At 43.2% G+C, this 24,031-nt stretch overlaps 2 protein-coding genes across 3 annotated transcripts in view; one reads left to right on the plus strand and one right to left on the minus strand.

The window, feature by feature from the left end:
- The window catches only part of LOC117401767 (synapsin-1-like), a 42,591-nt gene extending 29,075 nt beyond the window's left edge, over positions 1–13,516 (plus strand). Inside the window, exons 6-13 of one of the 2 annotated variants that reach the window (XM_034002590.3) lie at positions 3,386–3,448; positions 4,100–4,242; positions 5,742–5,816; positions 5,943–6,045; positions 6,214–6,363; positions 7,292–7,403; positions 8,209–8,890; positions 9,606–13,516. In XM_034002590.3, coding sequence (XP_033858481.1) covers positions 3,386–3,448; positions 4,100–4,242; positions 5,742–5,816; positions 5,943–6,045; positions 6,214–6,363; positions 7,292–7,403; positions 8,209–8,890; positions 9,606–9,747 — 1,470 coding nt within the window. In that variant the 3' untranslated portion in view covers positions 9,748–13,516. The remainder of the gene's footprint in view (positions 1–3,385; positions 3,449–4,099; positions 4,243–5,741; positions 5,817–5,942; positions 6,046–6,213; positions 6,364–7,291; positions 7,404–8,208; positions 8,891–9,605) is intronic. The other variant, XM_034002591.3, reaches the window with a different exon arrangement.
- A 955-nt stretch (positions 13,517–14,471) lies between these two features.
- The window catches only part of LOC117401630 (serine/threonine-protein kinase A-Raf), a 28,042-nt gene continuing 18,482 nt past the window's right edge, over positions 14,472–24,031 (minus strand). The window contains exons 13-16 of the mRNA XM_034002406.3: positions 23,861–23,979; positions 22,326–22,457; positions 21,317–21,451; positions 14,472–20,905 (exon numbers count right to left, since the gene is read on the minus strand). Coding sequence (XP_033858297.3) covers positions 20,765–20,905; positions 21,317–21,451; positions 22,326–22,457; positions 23,861–23,979 — 527 coding nt within the window. The 3' untranslated portion in view covers positions 14,472–20,764. The remainder of the gene's footprint in view (positions 20,906–21,316; positions 21,452–22,325; positions 22,458–23,860; positions 23,980–24,031) is intronic.

Raw genomic sequence — 24,031 nt, forward strand, 5'->3', positions numbered from 1 at the left:
AGGAAAGAGAACTCCACTCTCAACACAGCAGAGCTGTATAGAGGTCTACAGGAAAGAGATCTCCACTCTCAACACTGCAGAGCTGTATAGAGGTCTATAGAAAAGAGAACTCCACTCTCAACACTGCAGAGCTGTATAGAGGTCTATAGGAAAGAGAACTACACTCTCAGCACTGCAGAGCTGTATAGAGGTCTATAGGAAAGAGAACTACACTCTCAGCACTGCAGAGCTGTATAGAGATCTATAGGAAAGAGAACTCAACACTGCAGAGCTGTATAGAGGTCTATAGGAAAGAGAACACCACTCAACACTGCAGAGCTGTATAGAGGTCTATAGGAAAGAGAACTACACTCTCAGCACTGCAGAGCTGTATAGAGATCTATAGGAAAGAGAACTCAACACTGCAGAGCTGTATAGAGGTCTATAGGAAAGAGAACACCACTCAACACTGCAGAGCTGTATAGAGCTCTATAGGAAAGAGAACTCCACTCAACACTGCAGAGCTGTATAGAGGTCTATAGGAAAGAGAACTCCCCTCAACACTGCAGAGCTGTATAGAGGTCTATAGGAAAGAGAACTCAACACTGCAGAGCTGTATAGAGGTCTATAGGAAAGAGAACTCAACACTGCAGAGCTGTATAGAGGTCTATAGGAAAGAGAACTCAACACTGCAGAGCTGTATAGAGGTCTATAGGAAAGAGAGCTCCCCTCTCAACACTGCAGAGCTGTATAGAGGTCTATAGGAAAGAGAACTCCACTCAACACTGCAGAGCTGTATAGAGGTCTATAGGAAAGAGAGCTCCCCTCTCAACACTGCAGAGCTGTATAGAGGTCTATAGGAAAGAGAGCCCCACTCTCAACACTGCAGAGCTGTATAGAGGTCTATAGGAAAGAGATCTCAACACTGCAGAGCTGTATAGAGGTCTATAGGAAAGAGAACTCCCCTCTCAACACTGCAGAGCTGTATAGAGCTCTATAGGAAAGAGAGCTCCACTCAACACTGCAGAGCTGTATAGAGGTCTATAGGAAAGAGAACTCCACTCTCAACACTGCAAACCAGTAAGTGAATCTAATACGAGTTGAATCTGACTTGACTTCTCGTAAATAATTAAAATATACATCCTATCTCTCTTGAAAAAATCATATGAAGCTCGCTGTTAACCGTTTTAGAAAAAAAAATGTTTAAATGGTGTTTCATCCTTTAGTTTCCTATGTTGAAAAGCCTGCTTGTCATCTCCCACACAGTGAAAAATCAGGCGTTTCAGTCTCCAGACTGCTGCAGTGTTGTGAGACAGAGGTCTTACAAAGCACCTGAACCCATTTAAAACTTCCCATCTGATTGAATGGGAGGCTATTAAACTCTCCAGCATCAATTTCTTCTTGAATTGTGCTTTTAAAAAATAATAAAAAAAAAACTGCTTAATTCCACAGCAATTAGAGACACAATGTGTGTTGTAAAAATAATACATTTTTTTGCAAAGGATGACCAGGCAAGCTATTAACAGAGACTGGAACAATATGCAGCACATCTGTTTCCAACCTCAAAATCTTGTGGGAAAAAATACACACACCAGGATATGTGACTGCAAGTTATTTTAGGAATAGTGATAAAGAATTCTCCGCGGGCGTATTTTACAAGTTGATAGCGGGCCACAATATGTATACAGGAGATAACATAACTGCTAAACATGATTTATTCTCTACAATAGCCCTAACTCTTTAAAATAGTTAATAAACACCCTACTCTGTATTTCTATAACTCAACTTTGCCCGCTACAGTTTCACTAACAGTTTAAATACCTGAAGCACACAGACAGGAAGGAAACTAGAGGAACTGCATATCTGTTTCCCCGCCTCTGTTATCTCTGATTGGCTAAGGCAAGGAAAGCTGGGCTCTCATTGGAGCATTTATTGTGGTTTTTTATTTATTGCTGAACACAACAAAAAACTTATTTCCCCCCCCCCCCCCCAAAAGTATCTCTTACACGCAAACACGTGATGATTCCCTATCACGTAATGACGCGTTACTTTGTTGTCACATATTTACGTGATAATTCCCTGTCACGTAAATACGTCATATTTATTTATGTATGTATTTATTTACTTATGCATGGAAGCAATGCGCTCTGTAGTTACAGAACCACTTACAAATGAACTGAACCGAACCGAACCGGGCAGCTGTGAAAAAGCAGGAGGGACGCTGGGAAATGAAGTCTTTTCACTTCAATGCGCGACCTGAAGACGTTGCACGCTATTGCAAAAAAACGTGATTTTAGCCACCTCTGTTTTTGCCTAAGTGCAATGCACACAGGAAGGCGAAGGAATAAGACTTTTCTTTCAAATTGCATTCATGCTGAATATTTCGCTGACCGTGATACATGACGTAATAGCTACCCTGAGGTCATGAGACCTTTTTTTTTTTTAAGTTTGTTAAGTTCCATTAAAATATGCGTTACATTCTAATAACCTTATTCACCGCTGTAAATGTGCCCAGTGATTTTGCTGTTTTCCCATGCTTTTCCAATGGTTATGCTATTCATAGTTTACCATGGTAAAGCAAATTCTGAAATATGCTTTACCAGACCTCTCTGTGCTTTACAATGCTTCCCTATGCTTTACCAGACCTCTCTGTGCTTTACAATGCTTCCCTATGCTTTACCACACCTATATGTGCTTTACAATGCTTCCCTATGCTTTACCAGACCTCTCTGTGCTTTACAATGCTTCCCTATGCTTTACCAGACCTCTCTGTGCTTTACAATGCTTCCCTATGCTTTACCAGACCTCTCTGTGCTTTACAATGCTTCCCTATGCTTTACCAGACCTCTGTGCTTTACAATGCTTCCCTATGCTTTACCACACCTCTCTGTGCTTTACAATGCTTCCCTATGCTTTACCAGACCTCTCTGTGCTTTACAATGCTTCCCTATGCTTTACCAGACCTCTCTGTGCTTTACAATGCTTCCCTATGCTTTACCAGACCTCTCTGTGCTTTACAATGCTTCCCTATGCTTTACCACACCTCTCTGTGCTTTACAATGCTTCCCTATGCTTTACCACACCTCTCTGTGCTTTACAATGCTTCCCTATGCTTTACCACACCTCTCTGTGCTTTACAATGCTTCCCTATGCTTTACCAGACCTCTCTGTGCTTTACAATGCTTCCCTATGCTTTACCACACCTGTCTGTGCTTTACCATGCTTTCACTGTGCTTTATTACACTTTGCTGTGCTTTTATTAAGGGACACTGTTATAAGGGTAGTGGGGTGGTATCTGTTAGATTATCTGTATAAATTAATTTCTCGTCTTGTCTTCCAGCGGTTTCAAGGAATGCATTTCAGATGTTTCACTTACAGTACAATTGGCTCGTTGCTTCTTTTGCAGATCACTACCCCTAGGTTTCCAGTCGTGGTAAAGATGGGCCACGCTCATTCTGGCATGGGAAAGGTAAGAGACCAAACAAGCACATCATTGGGAGAGATAGATGTTAACAATCAGGCTGTTCTGTGAAACATTATCAAAGTGCAGGGGTGGTCTCAAAGCCTTCCAGAACCCTCTGCGATGTTCATAACAAAAACTCACTGCTTTGCTTTTGCTGTGTCCTGTGTGTCTATCTCCTCTCTCTCCTTTCCTCTCTCTCTTCCTCTCTCCTCTCCTGTCCTTTCCACTCTCCTCTCTCATCCTCTCTTTCTCCCCTCTCCTGTCCTTTCCTCTCCTCTCTTTCTCCCCTCTCTTCTCTCCCCTCTCCCCTCTCCCCCCTCTCTCCATCTCCCCTCTCCTCCCCTCTCCTTTCCACTCTCCTCTCTCCTCCTCTCTTTCTCCCCTCTCCTGTCCTTTCCTCTCCTCTCTTTCTCCCCTCTCCCCTCTCTTCTCTCCCCTCTCTCTCCCCTCTCCCTCCCCTCTCCCTCCCCTCTCCCTTCTCCTCCCCTCCCCCCCCCCTCTCTCCATCCCCCCTCTCTCCCCTCTCCATCTCCCCTCTCCTCCCCTCTCCTCTCTCCTCCCGTCTCCCCTCTCCATCTCCCCTCTCTCCCCTCTCCTCTCTCCTCCCGTCTCCTCTCTCCTCCCCTCTCTCCCCTCTCCTCCTCTCTTCTCTCTCAGGTGAAGGTGGATAATCAGTATGATTTCCAGGACATCGCCAGCGTGGTCGCCCTCACAAAGACCTACGCCACTTCGGAACCCTTCATCGATGCCAAGTACGACGTTCGCATCCAGAAGATTGGCAACAACTACAAGGCGTACATGTGAGTCTTCCTTGATTTGTGATCAGTTCAGATCTCAAAGAGAAGTAGTGAAGGTGGGTTGGTTTTTCATCTTCTCAAGATGTCTGGAAGATAAACAACTTCAACTTCTTCATCATCATCATCATCATCTTCTTTATCATCATCATCTGCTGCTTCTTCATCATCATCTTCTTCTTCATCATCATCATCTTCATCTTCATCATCATCATCTTCATCATCATCATCATCATCTTCTTCTTCAAGGTATACCCAGACAGTAAACGGACTGCAACACTGCAAACACTTTCATTTTGGTGAATGATGTTGAATTGAGAAAGAATAACAACAGGTAACAGATTGTTATGTGAGACCAGAGGAAAGGCTAGGCACACTGCCCAAAGATTAAACCAAACCAATGCTTTTAAGTGCAGTACAGAAACCAGGGCCAGAGGACACCGTTAGAGCAGTGGAGCTTTAGGACAGAGGTTAGGAGACACTTCTTTATAAAGAGAGCGGTTAAGGTTTTCTGGTGTAAATCGATATTTTCACAGGCTTAAGTCTGGACCAAATGTTGGATGAAAATCAATAAATACTGACCTTTGTAAATCCCGGAAATTTTATAGTAAAAGCCTTGAGTATGTTTCAAACTCAATTTAAACAGCTGATATACCTCAAGTAACAACGAGGCGACGTTTCGATCAGCCCATGTGGCTGAAGCAATACGTTTTAAATCAAAAACGCAGATGGAATTTGACGCACCCATTTGACCTTTCCAATAAAGCAGACGCAATGGGAAGTGCAAAAACGATAAGCGCGCCAGTTCAATGCAGAACATTAGCCAGATTCTGGCTTTTTCTTGTGCCTTAAATATCCCTGGAGCCTAGATCTCTATAAACAATTGTGAAATTGAATCGCATAAACTTTCCATTTCTCATCTGCCTGTTTGAGTGAAAGCGTTTTCTGTTGCTGCAAAAACTGAGAGACTCTCACAGATGAAAGGGAGAGTGGAGAGAGCATCATCCCAGCGCAGGATTACAGACACCAGCTGGGAAGTTCCACACATTGTGAACTAGCCTGCAAAAATCTCTGCCAAACTGAAAGCCGACAGCATGCTCGTAAACACCTAACAGGGCAGAAATGAAATCTGTTGCAATGCGCAAGAGCTGTAATAACAATAGCTGACTCAAACACAAACAGCTCATCACTTAAAAGTGACTGCGCAACCCGTCTGACTTTCATATTGTCCAGCTGTCCTGATTTTAACCAGGCTTGATCATTTTTCGTTTCTGACTCACTTTCTTTAAATGAAACACCCTGGAATCCTTCAAGAAGCTGCTTGATGAGATTCTGGGATCAATAAGCTACTAACAACCAAACGAGCAAGATGGGCTGAATGGGGCCTCCTCTCGTTTGGAAACTTTCTTACGTTCTTCTTATGTGTTGTAAGGCAAACACAGAAGGCCAACCCACGAGAAAATGTAAAACGCACCTAGGTTTTTTTTTTTTTTTTCTTTCGACAGGAGAACTTCAATTTCTGGCAACTGGAAAACCAACACAGGGTCAGCAATGCTGGAGCAAGTCGCCATGTCTGACAAGTAATAATAAACATTCAGTTTATTTATCTTTTTTATTGAGAAATATATATTTTTAAAAAAAGTGTGAATCACAGTGTGGGGGTGCCAGGATGTGGGGTCCTAATACCTGCCTGTCCCCCTCATTAGATACAGGCAGTGGGTAGACGCCTGCGCAGACGTCTTTGGGGGCCTTGATATGTGTGCAGTGGAGGCACTCCATGGCAAGGATGGCAAAGATTACATCATCGAGGTGAGAGGTCGTGACAGAACTATAGAAATGGATATCAATGGCATTTTCCATTGTATTAAATCACGTTCAAATCCTAGTAAGTTTTTAGCTTAAAGGATTACTGGTGAGTCTTTCGCAACCCTGGGCGGAGTGTGTTGTGACCCCTGTCTCTGGCCCTGTCTGCTCTAGATGGTCGGCTGCTCCATGCCTCTCATCGGAGACCACCAGGATGAGGATCGAACCCTCATCACAGAGCTGGTGCTGAGCAAGATGAACCAGATGCTGTCCAAGACTCCTCTCCCCTCCCCAGTGAGACTCACTCCAGCCCAGCCAGCTCAGGTACTGACCCCGCTCCCTCCCTGAAGCCCCACGACAGCACACACCTTCACCTAGAGTGGGATGGGTACTTGATGAAAAAAGCTATTAATAATTCCACCCATTTCTTCCCTAAACTAGTTCACTGCAGAACCACAGGCGTCCTATCGGCCACAGGGCTCGCTGATGCGCGGTGAGCCGTGGATTCCCCTGCCAGCCTAAGCCCTCCCTACCCGGGCAGCGCTCAGCCAATTGTGCGCCGCCCCCTAGGAACTCCCAGTCACGGTCAGCTGTGACATAGCCAGGATTCGAACCTGCGATCTCCAGGCTATAGGGCACACCCTGCACTCCGCGTGGAGCGCCTTTACTGGATGCGCCACTCGGGAGCCCCCCATTTCTTCATTTTAAACCTCCTGGGGATTCAGTTCAAAGCCCCATGTATCCATTTTTTTTTGTAACAGTATTTTATCACGATCACCTTCCCATCTTGGAGGTTCGAACGATAACCTACCAATGATTTGAGGTAACCCTAACCCTAACCCCTGGACACAGCACCCCGAAAGGAAGTACTCTCTCAATGTCGGGGAAGTTATTATTATTTTTTTTAAATATATCGGTTGCAGTTACAAGCAGCGTTGGGGAGTTTTTCAATAGTTTACAACTGGGATGGTTCATTATTCAGACAGTGGGTCAGTTTTCTGGGTCGTAAAAGAATATTTTTCGAACCGCAGCCTGGCCAAACTGAAAACAGAAATACATCATCTCTGTAAAATGTAAAACCGTGCCGAAGAAAACTAAACTGTAATAGATTACTTTTTTTAAAAGTAACTTCCAGCACTAGATATGTTCTGATTTATCTACTCTGGATGCAGTTGATCTACCTTTTTCATGGTATCCGTATCTCATTTGTTTTAGCTGTGGCAAGGACATTACTACCTTTTTTTCATTTCAGCCCCAACCTCAAGGACAGCAGGTAGTTTCCCCACAGCCCTCTCAGGCACAGACTCGGCCAGTCCCGGGGCCTCAGCAAGGACCCCCAGCTCAACAGCGCCCCCCTCCGCAAGGTGAGTCACTACAGCTGTACTGTGGGGGAAAGAAACAATCACACGATAATATCACGCGCTTGGGTACAGTGTGTTTTCTGGGGAAACTAAGTTCATGTTTTGGTTTCATATACAGTATAAGCCTAAGGTTTCTACTGTGGGAAACTTTTATAAGGGTTAGTTTACCCTGGTTTGTTTTTTAATATGCTTTACCAGACCTCTCTGTGCTTTACAATGCTTCCCTATGCTTTACCAGACCTCTCTGTGCTTTACAATGCTTCTCTATGCTTTACCAGACCTCTCTGTGCTTTACAATGCTTCCCTATGTTTTACCAGACCTCTCTGTGCTTTACAATGCTTCCCTATGCTTTACCAGACCTCTCTGTGCTTTACAATGCTCCCCTATGCTTTACCAGACCTCTCTGTGTTTTACAATGCTTGCCTATGCTTTACCAGACCTCTCTTTGCTTTACAATGCTTCCCTATGCTTTACCAGACCTCTCTGTGCTTTACAATGCTTCCCTATGCTTTACCAGACCTCTCTGTGCTTTACAATGCTCCCCTATGCTTTACCAGACCTCTCTGTGTTTTACAATGCTTGCCTATGCTTTACCAGACCTCTCTTTGCTTTACAATGCTTCCCTATGCTTTACCAGACCTCTCTGTGCTTTACAATGCATCCCTATGCTTTACCAGACCTCTCTGTGCTTTACAATGCTTCCCTATGCTTTACCAGACCTCTCTGTGCTTTACAATGCTTCCCTATGCTTTATTACACTTTGCTGTGCTTTTAGTTTTATAAGAGAAAAACTTATCTTTTCCATAGGTGGCCCCCAACAGCCTCCCTCTGGCCCTCAGGGAGTCCGCCAGGGCCCCCCCTCCCAACAAAGACCCCCCCCTCAAGGTCAACCGATCCAGGGTCAGAGCCCAGCAGCTTTGAACCAGCCCCCCTCCCAACAGCAACACCGAGCCCCCAGTCCCAGCTCCCAGCACCCTCCATCTCAGCTCCCACCCCAGCAACAGAGGCAGCCCAGCCCTGGGGGGCCAGCAGGGGGGCACCCGACAGCAACCCAGCAGCGACAGCCAGGGCCCGGGGCCCAGCAGCCTCAACAGAGACCCCCGTCAGCTCAGAGCTCCCCCCAGCGCAGTCTCAGCGGCTCCCCTCAGATGCAGAGACAACCGCAGCAGCAGCAGCAGCCGCAGCCACAGCAAAGACCCGGTCCCATGCCGAAACCGACAGGCTCCCAACACCAGAGGCCTCCGCAGCAGAGGTTGCCTGGCCAAGGAGGACCACAGCCCCCTTCCCAGCAGCAACGACCTGCCTCCCAGGGCCCTGCTCCACAAGGCAGGCCCCTGCCCCCCACCACCCAGCAGCCCAGGCCCTCCGCGCAGGGGGGCCCGCAGGGGGGGGGGCGCCCGCCCGTGCAGCAGAAGCCTCAGCCTCCCCTGAAACCCAGCCAGGATCAGAGCATGGGAATGCCCTCCCAGCAACAGCAGCCCCAGCTCAAGTAAGGGTTTGAATTTTGCAACGGAATCGAGGGAAAGTCTGCTAGTTTTTCTCAGTAAATTGTAGACAGTGGGGGAAAAAAGGCATTGATTAAACAATCAATAGACTTTAGAAATAGGGCAGCAGTGTGGAGTAGTGGTTAGGGCTCTGGACTTTTAATTTTAATTTTTTTTTCATTTTGACCGCTTTTTTTAAGACTTTTTAAATTGCATTCCCTGCCTCCAGATGGCTTCACATGTACCTCTCAGAACTACATTTCCCATCATCCCCCCGCTCACTGGTAAAGCCACCTCAGTTAAGTATGTGAGCAGGAGGATGATGGGAAATGTAGTTCCGAGAGGTCCATGCGGGTACGTGGGAAGCCATCTTGAGGCAGTGGAATGTAAAAAGTTCGAAAGAAAAAGTGGTCAAAATGTAAAAAAAATAAATAAATTAAAACCACACACACCTTACGTAAACAGTTGTAGCAACACACGGGAACATGTAACACAATCAAATAAAAAGGTCCTTATGTACCCTTTAATGAAAGTAAGAATTATTCTTTCCTTTAGCAACAATTACCATAACCTGGCATGTTGAATTTCATTTTCTTTCTTTGTTTTTTTTTTTTTTCGACAGGTAAGTGGATCCTCTTTTTCACTTTCCCTCCCCAGGGAGTGTGCATGACTTTAATAGTTTATTTTTCTCCTGTTACTGCTCTTCCCTCTTTTTTCTAGCAAATCGCAGTCTCTTACCAATGCCTTCAACATTCCAGAACCTTCGGTGGGTCCCCGTTCAATCCTTAGCCAGGACGAGGAGAAAGCAGAGACCATCCGAAACCTGCGCAAGTCCTTCGTGAGCCTCTTCTCAACTGAGTGACCCCCCCTCCGACTGAGAGACCATCCGAAACCTGCGCAAGTCCTTCGTCAGCCTCTTCTCAACAGAGTGACCCCCAAAAACACAAACTAACCCCCCCTCCCCCTCCCAAAGCGTGTACAGAACCAGACAGCTCCTCACTCCTCACCGAGAAGACAGTTTACGAGCAGGTTAGGGCTGGGGTGTCAAACTACTGTCTCCTAGCTTTCATTCCAACCCCCTCGAGCACTCAATTACTTAATTGGTCGAATTATTTATGATGAATTGGTCCCCCAATGCAACGCTTCTCTCCAGGCCTTGAATGCAGTGTGTGTGTGTTCTTTTTTTTAAATTATCAACAGTAACATACTTTGAAAAAAACGACATCTGTCCAACTGAACACATAAAGAGACCAACGAAGTAAATGGAGAGCTTAAGTTGGCATAGAAACCAGAAGACCCCCGCGGCCCACGAGGGCTGGAGTTTGACACCCCTGGGTTAGGGTGTACAGAATTAAATAACTCTCTCTCTCTCCTGTTTCGTTTCCAATTTTTGACATCCTTGAAGTGTTACAGAAACCCCTGCCCCAATCCAATCCGATCGGAGCCATTTGCTGTCGTGCTCCTCGTTTGTGAATTTAAAGCATTTTTTTAATGTGCTTTTTGGCCATAGCTGTGCAGAAGTGAATTCAGCTGAACGCAGTCTGCAAATACACCCATTGAACTGGTGTTTGATGCCATTCACCCCATATGACAAATTATATATATATAATGCTATAGTCAATTTTTTTTTTAAAACCAACTTAGCTACTTTATAAATTACAGATTCCTAATTAAAACTAAGAAACGAGTTTATAGAATCAATACAGATTACTCAGTAACCTCCAGAAGAAATTTTTAATTCAGTCTTAAATCAGTATTTCATTGGCCGTTTCTCAATAAACCCCCAGCGTGTGTCGTTACATTCTGAAGTGTAAAATTTCACACCTACATTGCTGTTGTCAGTAGATATTTATACAGTGTGGCTGCCTCCTCCTCCTTCTCTCTCTCTCTCTCTCTCTCTCTCTCTCTCTCTCTCTCTCTAAGCCAAGTCCTAAAGCTGCTCCACTGCTAAAGAGTGTGTGTGTCCGGTCTCAGGCATGCCAACTGTAGAAACTCTTCAAACAGACCGTTTGCCATACAGAGACCGGGCTCCCCATTCTCCGTTAGTCACTCAGTCCAGTACTATGCATTTTCGAGGTGGAAATTTAAAATGGTTTTGCAACCCTGAAATTGACCCCCGCTTTCGGACTGTCTGACTCCACCAACTTTAGGACTTGGTGTTATCTATGCCAAGTATTTTACGATCACCCCCCCCCCCCCCCCTCTCCCCCTTTGTGAAATGTGCCTACCCTGTACAGCCACCTCCCTCATAATGTTTCCCAGACACCTAGAATTCCAATCAACTGCAGTGAGATTTTTGGATGCTCCATGTATATATTATTAAAGAACCGAGAAACTGAAAAAGTTTTTTGGTAGGGCAAAGAAAGACGAAACGGTAAACCGCGAGGGGAATTGTTTGCTCATTCTGGCTTATAAAGGGTAATAGTTATGACACTGCTGACTTTAATGTCTTGTAGTTCTACTAAATGCAATTCTACTATATGTAATAGACTCTGTGCTGTTAGCAGCCAGCAATTAAAATGATAATGCTTAGGTATATAGCCAAAAGTGTAGAGCACAAATCTAAGGAGGTTGTGATGAGGCTGTATAATGTACTGGTGAGACCGCACCTGGAGTACTGTGTCCAGTTCTGGTCACCTCAGCACTACAGAGACAGTGTGGTTCTGGAGAGAGTCCAGCAAAGAGTCACCAGACTACAAAGACAGGCTGAAAGAAGTGAATCTATTAAGCCTGGAGAAAAGAAGAATTAGAGAATTGATTGAATTGTTTAATATCTTAAAAGGCGTTGACAAACCCCAAGCCAGTGCTTAATGCACAGCACAGAAACCAGGACCAGAGGACGCACAGTGTGGAAATGAAGTGGAGATAGACTTAGGACAGAGAGAAGGAGACTCTTCTTCACACAGAGAGTGGTGAGAGTGTGGAATGGGTTACCTAGTCATGTTGTTGAAGGAGACTCTTCTTCACACAGAGAGTGGTGAGGGGATGGAATGGGTCACCTAGTCATGTTGTTGAAGGAGACTCTTCTTCACACAGAGAGCGGTGAGGGGATGGAATGGGTTACCTAGTCATGTTGTTGAAGGAGACTCTTCTTCACACAGAGAGCGGTGAGGGGATGGAATGGGTTACCTAGTCATGTTGTTGAAGGAGACTCTTCTTCACACAGAGAGTGGTGAGGGGATGGAATGGGTTACCTAGTCATGTTGTTGAAGGAGACTCTTCTTCACACAGAGAGCGGTGAGGGGATGGAATGGGTTACCTAGTCATGTTGTTGAAGGAGACTCTTCACACAGAGAGTGGTGAGGGGATGGAATGGGTTACCTAGTCATGTTGTTGAAGGAGACTCTTCTTCACACAGAGAGTGGTGAGGTTGTGGAATGGGTTACCTAGTCATGTTGTTGAAGGAGACTCTTCTTCACACAGAGAGAGGTGAGGGGATGGAATGGGTTACCTAGTCATGTTGTTGTTGCCTCCTCTCGTTCATCAATTGTAAACTTCATATGACTGATAGTATTTTAAATGGAGCCCTCCTTTCTTTGCATCGCTATGTCTGGCTGTGTAAAAGTCCACTGCTCCTGCGTTGAAGGAATTCTGCCCCCCCACCCCACCCCACCCCACCCCACCCCAGTTGTAAATACAGTCCCCCTCACGCCCCCCCCCCCTTCTCCTGTGCATCCGATGTGAAAACTTGTGATAAAAAGTAACGTGTTGAAGTTGTGCTGTTTACTGTAATATCAAAATGAAGTACTGTACAGTTTGTGCTAAATATGATGAACTTGTGAATTCCAGTTTTATGTGCCTGTGTCAGTGTTTGCGTGTTGAATGGGTGAATGGTTTGCAATATTTCAATTTCTTTTTTTTTACTTTTGTAATTTCTTTATATATTATTTATATTGTTTTGTAATTATTCGTTCGATTTTATACTTGTTACCAAAAACCCTAGAGACACTTGTATAATCTGCATTATTATTATTATTAGTTCTACTACACAGCATACAATACTGAATCTTAAATTATGCAGATTTTACGACTAATCTGATCGTGTTTTTCTGTTGTTGTTTGAGGCTGTATTCTAAACAATGGCCACAAGAGGGAGCCAGTGAGTCCCTGTAGCGACCGGGAAGAACCACTAGGGGGCGCCAATTCACTTAGTCGTGGCTTGGTATCTGACCAAAGTTATTAACTTGAAAAGCTACTTTTTAAATGTTATTTTATTTTTTAAAACTTTTTGAATGCCTTTATTTAACATAACCTTGAAAATATAGTTCGGATCGACCCAAAGTGATCACGTTTATTTTTTTATTCACATTTTATTTATTTATTAATTTAATTTAATTTATTTATGTATTTGTTGGACTGAATGTTAAAACTACGTAGTGCAATATGAGATCCATAATTTGGATTATTGTGTTTGTCTGTTTGATGCCCGTTGTGCTGTAAATTGTAGCCATGAGTTGGCGTGACCAAGTTGTTTATGAAATAAATATCTGTACAAACATATATCTTCGATGTAATTGTAGGTGTGACAATAAATATGGGAAATACATTATTGTGCTATCAAATTAACACCAAAAAAAAAATATATATATATATATATAAAAATATCAATAAAGTCTATTATTAATCTTAAACTAGTGTTGCGTCTTTAATCAACGATGCAATCTCTCAGGAGTTTCACACTCATCCCCTCCGTCGCCAGATCATTTCTGTTTAGTTTTATACAGATTATAGTTTAAATTCATGTTTTAATATATTTTCTTTACTCGTATTAGCAACATCAGTATTAGAACTGTCCAGTTTTGTTCGGTACTTTTGCATTTTGTAGATATTTGACCACATTCTGGCGCCTCCTTAAGACTCACCTCTTCAAAGAGCACCTGTAGAACTCCTCTGTTTGTATCCTGGGACACTATCACCCTTCATTTAAATGTGCTTTATTTTGCTCTTATCTGCCCCCTATTTTACTGCATTTAATCCTGTACTTCAGAATACTGTAATCTGCCAAGTGTTTAACCTGTAGTACTTTGTATTTAATCACATCCTGATGTAACTATCACTATTTAATCATATCCTGATGTAACTATCACTTATCTGCTGTATTATTGAATTGTGGTTTGTCACACTTGAACAAAAGTTATTGTATTTCTTGCTCTTATTGTATTACTTGTATTGTAACACTTGAAATGTATTTGCTTACGATTGTAAGTCGCCCTGGATAAGGGCGTCTGCTAAGAAATAAATAATAATAATAATAATAATAATAATAATAATAATAATAATAATAATAATAATAATATTTCTAACGGTGCTGTTAAAATGAGCATATCCTGAAATCATATTTTTATGAAGCCAGAGGCTAGAAAATGAATTGTAAAACTGTGTTTTCCGCTCCTGTTACAAAAAGCACACAAGACAATTCCAATGAATAATCCAATTTTTTTTTTTTTTAAATGTTTTATTTTATTTTTTATTTCAGAATAAAATCCGGTATTCTCCATTACTTTACAAGACAGAAAAGAAAAAAAAAAAAAAAATACTAAAAAGATTTCTGATTTTAAATCATTCTTACAAAGTTTTTTGTATAACATTGAAAAAAAAAAAACTGTACACAATTGGATGTCAGCTATTCTAGCTTACATCTTAAGACCCCCAAAACTTGCCCGATAATAACGATAAAAACAGATTAATTGCACCTATCACAAGAAATAGAACACTTTCTATTCAAATACAGTACTCTTGTTACATTACGTTGACTTCAAAAACAAAAGATCTATGCGATATCCAGGGATCCTACCCTGTAAAGCACAATACAACTCAAATCTATTGTCTCACATGTTCCCAAATATGGTGTGGGGCATGTTCCCCTGGTATACCCTGGGTCCCTAGATTACTATGGAAGGCCAAATTGTTCAAAACATCACTGCTGATCCAGCCAATAACGCTGAACCCTGACGGTGATGTCACAATTCAACTGAGCACGTCTGGGATGAACTTAAACGCATCTGTCGTCACGATCCTGTAATTCTGTGAAACATTAACGGCTTTCTCTAGACACCTCCCAGGACTTTGTGGAGTCGACAGCTCTGGCCAAAAGTTCTGCATCACCTGGAATTTTAGGATTTAAAAAATAATAACTATATGAACATAATCGATCCAGGCAAAGAGGGCCCCCAACCAATACTAGATACAGGACATAATAAAGTGGCCAATACAACACTCCCCTCCTCCGAGGCAATACAGACTATAATATATACAAAGGCTGGATACAAAGTTTGAAACACTTGTGGCTGATCTCCCAATGCGGCGTTTCCTGAAGAAATTCAAAGCGGTTTATCCTTGCGATTGAAATCAACGCTGCCTGGCTGGCTGCACCCTATTGGCTTTTCCTGTTATTGCTGCAGTCTTGTCTAATATTTTGTCCAGACCCCCTGTGAACTGGACAATCTGGTTTTACATGACTTGAGGGCCAACTGTATAATTTAGTCTTGAAAGAATTTCAGAAATGAATCGAATACATGTTTTAAAAAAACATGTATAAATCACACTGGTTGTGTTTTTGTACTTAATATACTATGTACAATGTATTTCACCTGCTCTCATTTAAATAGATCTTTGCTGTACCCAACAGTGACACCCCCCTGTGTGGTGACTCACGGTAATGCGCCCTCATCTCAGTCTCTAATCATCATCATCAATAACCAGCTTCTCTTTCATACTGTCACAGCAATCTGTTCAGCACCTAACACAGTAGCCTTTGGCCTCAGACAAAAAAAAAAAAACAAAGACCACCCATCTAAGATCTAAGATTCAAACCTCATTTTATCAAAATCTGGGGTTATCACTTCTAAAAGTTTACCACAGTTTTTTTTTTTTTTTATTCCACGGTTACTTTACCATATCTCTCTGGGCTTCACTATGATCTAGCAGGTGTGTGTTTTCAGTTTAGTATTTGAAGGCTCAAGAGGCTCTTTACCGGCACAAATTTGTCAAGACCACTACATGAAGAACATGATGGAATCCGAACACACTGGAGCGACAAGACCTCCGTGCAGAATCACTGCAATCTATACGAGATTAAACAAAAGCACAGCTTTAAACGAAGCGTTTGAGTTTTAACCAGCCGTCGCACACAATAATACTATTAAGTCTTGTAACTTCAGTGAATAATCTACAACAAGAAAGGGTGAAAAAAAAAGCCCACTAATTCAGGGATTTCACAGCTGCCCTTAATAATACCTCAAATCAATCAGGACCAGAACACCTTCGTGAACTAAAAGGCACTCGAGAACGAGTCCGAGTAAAATACATGATCTGCCATTAATTAGGAATTAATTCAACACACCTGGGGAGGATTACGATTATATTTTGAGACACCAAGGATCCTCGATAGTTCAAAACAGTAATCACTGCATGACAAACGTAAAAACTAATGAACATAATTTAGTCAGACAAGTACAAACTATTTCTATTTCTAAAATTCTTTTTTTTTAAACTAAATATTGTCATGAGAATTAACGCGGTACTGTACTTGGAATAAATTCAGTCTGGTGCGAACATGTCTCTTTTATCCAGTAAGTAGGATAGATTAGCGATTTGGATTCTAGCACGGTTTGAACATTTCTGTAATAAATGCAATTAATACCCACCCTCTAATCAGAACAGACCATCATCGTACACCAGACGCTGTTCATTTTTCATATTGCCTCGCTGTTTTTATACATTTCTTTATATTTAGGGCTTCTGGTTTTCAGTGTTTCAGACTTTTCTACTCTCCTTGAAGAATTTAAAACACTACCTGGTTTTTTTTTGGTTTGTTTTTTTCCCCCAGTAAAACAACTTCGGCCAAGCCTTCATGTTTCATTTACAAGCAGAACGTACAAATGAGATCGCTCCATGTTAATCAGCTACTAATCTTTATTAAAGCTATCATCAACTAAAGATGTTTTTTGCTGGGCACACGAAGCATGACTGTATTCATGAAGTCGCTTCTGCTTTGAAATGAAAAAAGGAAGACTTACGATTTAAAAGCCCATTTAGTTGTTTCACAGAAAAAAAACTATTAACGCGATTCTCAGTTGTGATTGAGATACACAAATGTCTTAACAGGGATCAATCAAATATTGAAAGGCGTAGAAATGCAGGGGGTCAAACTCAGAAAATCAGAAGACCCATTTATAAGACACATATGCGGTAATTTATAAAAAGCTATTTGTTTACAATTAAGTAACAGAACTTTCTTAAAATGTATATATATATATATTTAATTTTAACATTTTAAACAATCTATTTTTAAAAGTTTAAACGTTTAATAAATTAAACATACATTAGTCCGAGGCGTTGATCAGGTTCGGAGATCGCGAAATACGTTCAAACCAGTTGGGACTGCAGCATGCCTACTTAACTGCTTCTCTCTTCCAAAAAGGTTTTTTTTTTTTTTTTTTTTTTCCTCCCAGGGTTTCGCAGCGGCAGAGAAAGATATTTGAATGTTATCAGCTCGGGCTGCTCAAGGATGGAGGTTTAATTGGTTCAATCAAACTATTTAGAACAGGGCTGGAACAAAAGAAACACCTCCACAGTATTTACAGAATCAGTGGTGAGTGATCCTCCATTCTCCTCGTGGTGTTGTATCTGTTGGATCTCAGAAGCAAGGCTGGGCTGGGTCAATAACCCCCCCCAAGGAAATTGATGGGAGAAGACGGGGACGATGGCTCAGTTGGGCTGGAATAGCAGGTGAACAACAGTCCTCCATGACACAGGGTCCCTTTTGTAATCTCCAAAAAACCTCTGAAAGAGATTTATTTACTGACGTCCCTGCATGGTGGCACGAAATGGGCTACCTAGCCATGCTGGTGATGCTGAATCACTGGGATCCTTGAAGACCCGACTTGAGATTAACCAGCTACCACGAACCCGTAAAACCTCCTCCTGTTTCGAGTATAGAGTTCTTCTGTTTAGTCGGGTCGTGCACAAGTCGCATAACATCATTTGGAAGCTTCTTGCTAGAAGGTCCATTTCTGATATTTCTATTTGGGTAGGGGAGATCGTTTCTGAGGTTGCAGCTCCTTGAAACACACACACAAGACCAGGTGGTTTAAGAATGTTTCTTCTTTAGGTCTGCAAAGCGAAATCTGTGCCTGGATTACAATCCAAGGACTTTGTAGGTTCAGAACAGTAAACGGTACTTCCAGAACAGTAAAAGGAAATCTAGCACAATTTGCTTGTGCGGCAATCTGGAAAAAATATTTTGCCATTCCGCTAGCAAAAACAGACTTGTAGGGACTTTCAACTGATCCGAACTCTGACAAGAGGCACGTTTGTTGGTTTTCAATCCAGCTACGCTGAAACCGAATGCTTTTTAAAAAATCTACAATAACTTATTGGTCTGTAAGTTAAGAGGCGTTGTGTAGAGTTCGTGGAAGACTTGAAGCCAAATGACCCAAGCGTAGCAGACAGACGGCAGTTTCTGACAGTTCCCAGGTAGGGTAGCAGGTGATATTGTCCCTATAAATGTTCTACACAAGAGGATTAAAGTGGATTTGTAGGAAATAATACCAATACCCCAGAAACACCTAGCTGGTATTTTCATGGTGGGTTTAAAAAGGTCAACCTTCTTAATTATATATATATTAGCAGTGATAATACAAATAAATGGATATTGTTTATTCAGGGTAAGATCTGTTCTTGAGCCTTCAAAGGTGAGGAGATACGGGGTCCTATTGTATTATGTGCAAAAGCAAAAGGCATTCATTTGTTCTCAAGATTATAACACTAGCAAAAAATAACTGAGGTGCAGGTCAGTGCAGTGCGTTGTATGGAGTTCTCTCTTGCTGTTAAGGGTTAAATGAACTAATTGGAAGGAAGGCATGGAATGGATCTCAGAGGACAGAGTTGGGCTATACTGCTCCTGGCTGTGGTTGTGCTGTGTTGAGTTGGGTTTGCTCTGGTCTGGTTGTGCTGTGTTGAGTTGGGGTTTGCTCTGGTCTGGTTGTGGTGTGTTGAGTTGGGTTTGTTCTGGTCTGGTTGTGCTGTGTTGAGTTGGGTTTGTTCTGGTCTGGTTGTGCTGTGTTGAGTTGGGTTTGTTCTGGTCTGGTTGTGCTGTGTTGAGTTGGGTTTGTTCTGGTCTGGTTGTGCTGTGTTGAGTTGGGTTTGCTCTGGTCTGGTTGTGCTGTGTTGAGTTGGGGTTTGCTCTGGTTGTGCTGTGTTGAGTTGGGTTTGCTCTGGTCTGGTTGTGCTGTGTTGAGTTGGGTTTGCTCTGGTATGGTTGTGCTGTGTTGAGTTGGGGTTTGTTCTGGTCTGGTTGTGCTGTGTTGAGTTGGGTTTGTTCTGGTCTGGTTGTGGTGTGTTGAGTTGGGGTTTGCTCTGGTCTGGTTGTGCTGTGTTGAGTTGGGTTTGCTCTGGTCTGGTTGTGCTGTGTTGAGTTGGGTTTGCTCTGGTATGGTTGTGCTGTGTTGAGTTGGGGTTTGTTCTGGTCTGGTTGTGCTGTGTTGAGTTGGGTTTGTTCTGGTCTGGTTGTGCTGTGTTGAGTTGGGGTTTGCTCTGGTCTGGTTGTGGTGTGTTGAGTTGGGTTTGTTCTGGTCTGGTTGTGCTGTGTTGAGTTGGGTTTGTTCTGGTCTGGTTGTGCTGTGTTGAGTTGGGGTTTGCTCTGGTCTGGTTGTGCTGTGTTGAGTTGGGTTTGTTCTGGTCTGGTTGTGCTGTGTTGAGTTGGGGTTTGTTCTGGTCTGGTTGTGCTGTGTTGAGTTGGGTTTGCTCTGGTCTGGTTGTGCTGTGTTGAGTTGGGTTTGCTCTGGTCTGGTTGTGCTGTGTTGAGTTGGGGTTTACTCTGGTTGTGCTGTGCTGAGTTGAGTTGGGGTTTGCTCTGGTTGTGCTGTGTTGCAGGGTGATGGTCTCTCACAGTGGCAGCTCTGTGGTTGTGCTGTGTTGCGGGGAGATGGTCTCTCACAGAGGCAGCTCTCTGGTTGTGCTGTGTTGAGTTGGGGTTTGTTCTGGTCTGGTTGTGCTGTGTTGAGTTGGGGTTTGCTCTGGTCTGGTTGTGCTGTGTTGAGTTGGGGTTTGCTCTGGTCTGGTTGTGCTGTGTTGAGTTGGGGTTTGTTCTGGTCTGGTTGTGCTGTGTTGAGTTGGGGTTTGTTCTGGTCTGGTTGTGCTGTGTTGAGTTGGGGTTTGCTCTGGTCTGGTTGTGCTGTGTTGAGTTGGGGTTTGCTCTGGTCTGGTTGTGGTGTGTTGAGTTGGGGTTTGCTCTGGTTGTGCTGTGTTGCAGGGTGATGGTCTCTCACAGTGGCAGCTCTGTGGTTGTGCTGTGTTGCAGGGTGATGGTCTCTCACAGTGGCAGCTCTCTGGTTGTGCTGTGTTGCAGGGTGATGGTCTCTCACAGTGGCAGCTCTCTGGTTGTGCTGTGTTGAGTTGGGGTTTGCTCCTGGCTGTGGTTGTGCTGTGTTGAGTTGGGTTTGCTCTGGTCTGGTTGTGCTGTGTTGAGTTGGGTTTGCTCTGGTCTGGTTGTGCTGTGTTGAGTTGGGGTTTGCTCTGGTTGTGCTGTGTTGCAGGGTGATGGTCTCTCACAGTGGCAGCTCTCTGGTTGTGCTGTGTTGCAGGGTGATGGTCTCTCACAGTGGCAGCTCTCTGGTTGTGCTGTGTTGAGTTGGGGTTTGCTCCTGGCTGTGGTTGTGCTGTGTTGAGTTGGGTTTGCTCTGGTCTGGTTGTGCTGTGTTGAGTTGGGGTTTGCTCTGGTCTGGTTGTGGTGTGTTGAGTTGGGGGTTGCTCTGGTTGTGCTGTGTTGCAGGGAGATGGTCTCTCACAGTGGCAGCTCTGTGGTTGTGCTGTGTTGCGGGGAGATAGTCTCTCACAGTGGCAGCTCTCTGGTTGTGCTGTGTTGCAGGGAGATGGTCTCATAGTGGCAGCAGGCGTGTGGTGTTCAGCAGCAGGGAGTTGAGATCCTCGGAGTGTACCGCGCGGTGGAGAGACGGCTCCGACGCACTCCGCTCGATCTTGGGCAGTGACTCTTGAACTTGCTCCATCGCAACCAGGATCTGACACAAAAAACGAAACAAAATTACAAGACGACGAGGAAGAAGAAGAAGAAGAGGAAGAAGGAGGAGGAAGAAGAGGAGGAAGAAGAGGAAGAGGAGGAGGAAGAGGAAGGAGAGGAAGAGGAAGAGGAAGAAGAGGAAGAAGGAGGAGGAAAAAGAGAAGGAAGAGGAGGAAGAAGAGGAAGAGGAAGAAGAAGAAGAAGAAGAACACAATGACATAGATATTAGAAATACTAAAAAATAAATACTAATTCAAAATGACAGACATTTCAAATGGAGGTTATTTTCAAAATGTCCATGACGGTATTGTTTGCAAACGTGAAGTAAGATGAATATGTGAAAAAAAAAAGATCCGTTGTCGTTGGTATGGCCTAAAGCCACGTGAACTCAAACTGTCCACCACCAGGTTACCTGTGGAAATAGCGGCCTCTCGTCTTTCTTGAATTTCAGACAGTCTATGATGAGTCTCTTCATGGCTTTGGGACAGTTACTGTAGACCTTCGTGAGATCAGGAGACAGGTACCCCCGACCCACCATGAAGATTATCTGAAACACAGAGTGGTGCGATTTTAGCACAAGAACATGATGGTGCCAATTTAGCATAAATGTGTAACGATGCCCTAACGTCACGACGCGATCCACATCGCCACATGCAGGTCACGATTCGATATGCATCGCGATACCTGTGATGGTTCTGACCGGCTTACTTTTATTATTATTTATTTCTTAGCAGACGCCCTTATCCAGGGCGACTTACAATTGTTACAAGTTATCACATTATACATTATTTCACATTATACAGATATCACATTATTATATATTTATACAGTTGGGTTTTTACTGGAGCACTCTAGGTAAAGTACCTTGCTCAAGGGTACAACAGCAGTGTCCCCCCCACCTGGGATTGAACCCACGACCCTCCGGTCAAGAGTCCAGAGCCCTGACCACTACTCCACACTGCTGCACTTACTTGCATGATCAAACAATCATTTAATGGCTATGTTGTTTAAAATACAAAAATTAGACAAGTCAATGAGAGTATGTATTCATACCAACTATAAAATAATAATAAAAAAAAAAATATATATATAATAATAATAATAATAATAATAATAATAATAATAATAATAATAATAATAAATAATAATAATAATAATAACTGCTTGGTGAACTACAGCGAGCTGTGCTGTTCTGCTTTTGGTCTTGAATCATGACATAAAACGATGCATCGTGTAAAGAAAGTATCCCTATTCATCGCCCATCCGTGCTCGTCTGCTGCTTACTAACCGACTGATCTGAAAACTTTGTCAAGTCGGCTTTGGAACGATCCCAGTGATTCAGCATCATCAACGTAACCGAGCAGAGGAGAGTATCGCTGCTGCTGAAACCCCAGTGTGGAGTACAAAGCGACAGAGCTCACCTGGTCTCTGTTGTTTATGTTGGAATAGGGCAGAGTTCCAGACATGATCTCAAACAGGACCACTCCATATCCGTACACGTCAGACTGGAAGCTGTAAGGATTGCTGTCCTGCATCCGGATAACCTCTGGAGCCTGGGAAGACAGAGACAAAGAGAGAGGGAGAGAGGGAGGGAGAGAGAGGTGATGATGGGCAGCAGTGTGGAGTAGTGGTCAGGGCTCTGGACCGGAGGATCGTGGGTTCAATCCCAGGTGGGGGACACTGCTGCTGTACCCTTGAGCAAGGTACTTTACCTAGATTGCTCCAGTGAAAAACCCAACTGTATAAATGGGTAATTGTATGTAAAAAATAATGTGATATTGTCAGAAATCTTGCACTACCTCAGGTTGAAGGAAGTTAAGTTTCTATGCCTTATTTTCATTTAAACCTCTTTGGTCAGGTCACCTCAGCAGTATGTACTTGGTCAAAGCATGTCACTGGTTTAGGACACATCACTACAAAAAAAGACATCACTGCACTCGAGAAGGTATAGGGAAGAGTAACTAGGCTGATCCCAGGACTTAACATGAGCTACGAAAAAAAAAAAAAAAAAGAAGGGAGAGACAGAAGAGAGAACTGGTCTAGATAGTTAACCCAAGACACGACTTCAAGTTTAGCACAGAGAGCAGAAAACTTTTCTTGTGTTCTTAAGAAAGCACCTCAGTCAACAGGGGAAGCAGCTGGCTGGTTAAAGACAGGGGGGGGGGGGGGGGGGAAAAGCCATAGAAAGAAGTGGGGGCAACTGCCCCTTTAATTTGACCAAGCAAGAGTTAAGCGGGCTGCTATATAACCTGTTAATTTCTCAAAATAGCAGACAGGACGATTAAACAGTAAGTTGGTTGATGAGCTGATAAGATATGCGTGAGAAGCTTGAGGTTGTGCAAGGTGTTGCTACCAATGTGTTGTTAATTTTTCTCTTGATCCACCCCCTCCTGCTCTGCGCTGGACTCGCCTGACCTCAGCTGATGCGCTATCCTTGCACTACTGTTATGTCACTGTACAAATTGTTTTAATCTTACATTGTTCCTTCTTATCTCATATTGTATTCTAGTAGTATCTGCACTTATTATTATTATTATTATTAATTTCTTAGCAGACGCCCTTACCCAGGGAGACTTACAATTGTTACAAGATATCACATTATTTTTTACATACAATTACCCATTTATACAGTTGGGTTTTTACTGGAGCAATCTAGGTAAAGTACCTTGCTCAAGGGTACAGCAGCAGTGTCCCCCACCTGGGATTGAACCCACGACCCTCCGGTCAAGAGTCCAGAGTCCTAACCACTACTCCACACAGCTGCCCACTTACTATAAACTACACTGTGTTTAAATATTGTTTTTGCAGTGTAATCTTGTATTGCTCTGTAACAGCTGTAAGTCACCTTGGATAAAAGCATCTGCCAAATAAATAATAATAATAATAATAATAATAATAATAATAATAATAATGTGTGAAAACTCTGCAAGTTTAAGGTAGTCTAGTCTTGTCTTACCATCCATAGGATAGATCCACTGGGCTGTTCCACCTGATGTGATCCAGTCCACCGGGATTTGACAGTGGCCAATCCGAAATCACCGATCTTCACCGTCCAGCCCTCATGCAAAAAGATATCTGAAGAGGGAGTCGAGGAACACAGACACCAAACTAACACCCGAACAACATC

This window comes from Acipenser ruthenus, chromosome 55 (assembly GCF_902713425.1).
Source record: "Acipenser ruthenus chromosome 55, fAciRut3.2 maternal haplotype, whole genome shotgun sequence".
Lineage (NCBI taxonomy): Eukaryota > Metazoa > Chordata > Actinopteri > Acipenseriformes > Acipenseridae > Acipenser > Acipenser ruthenus.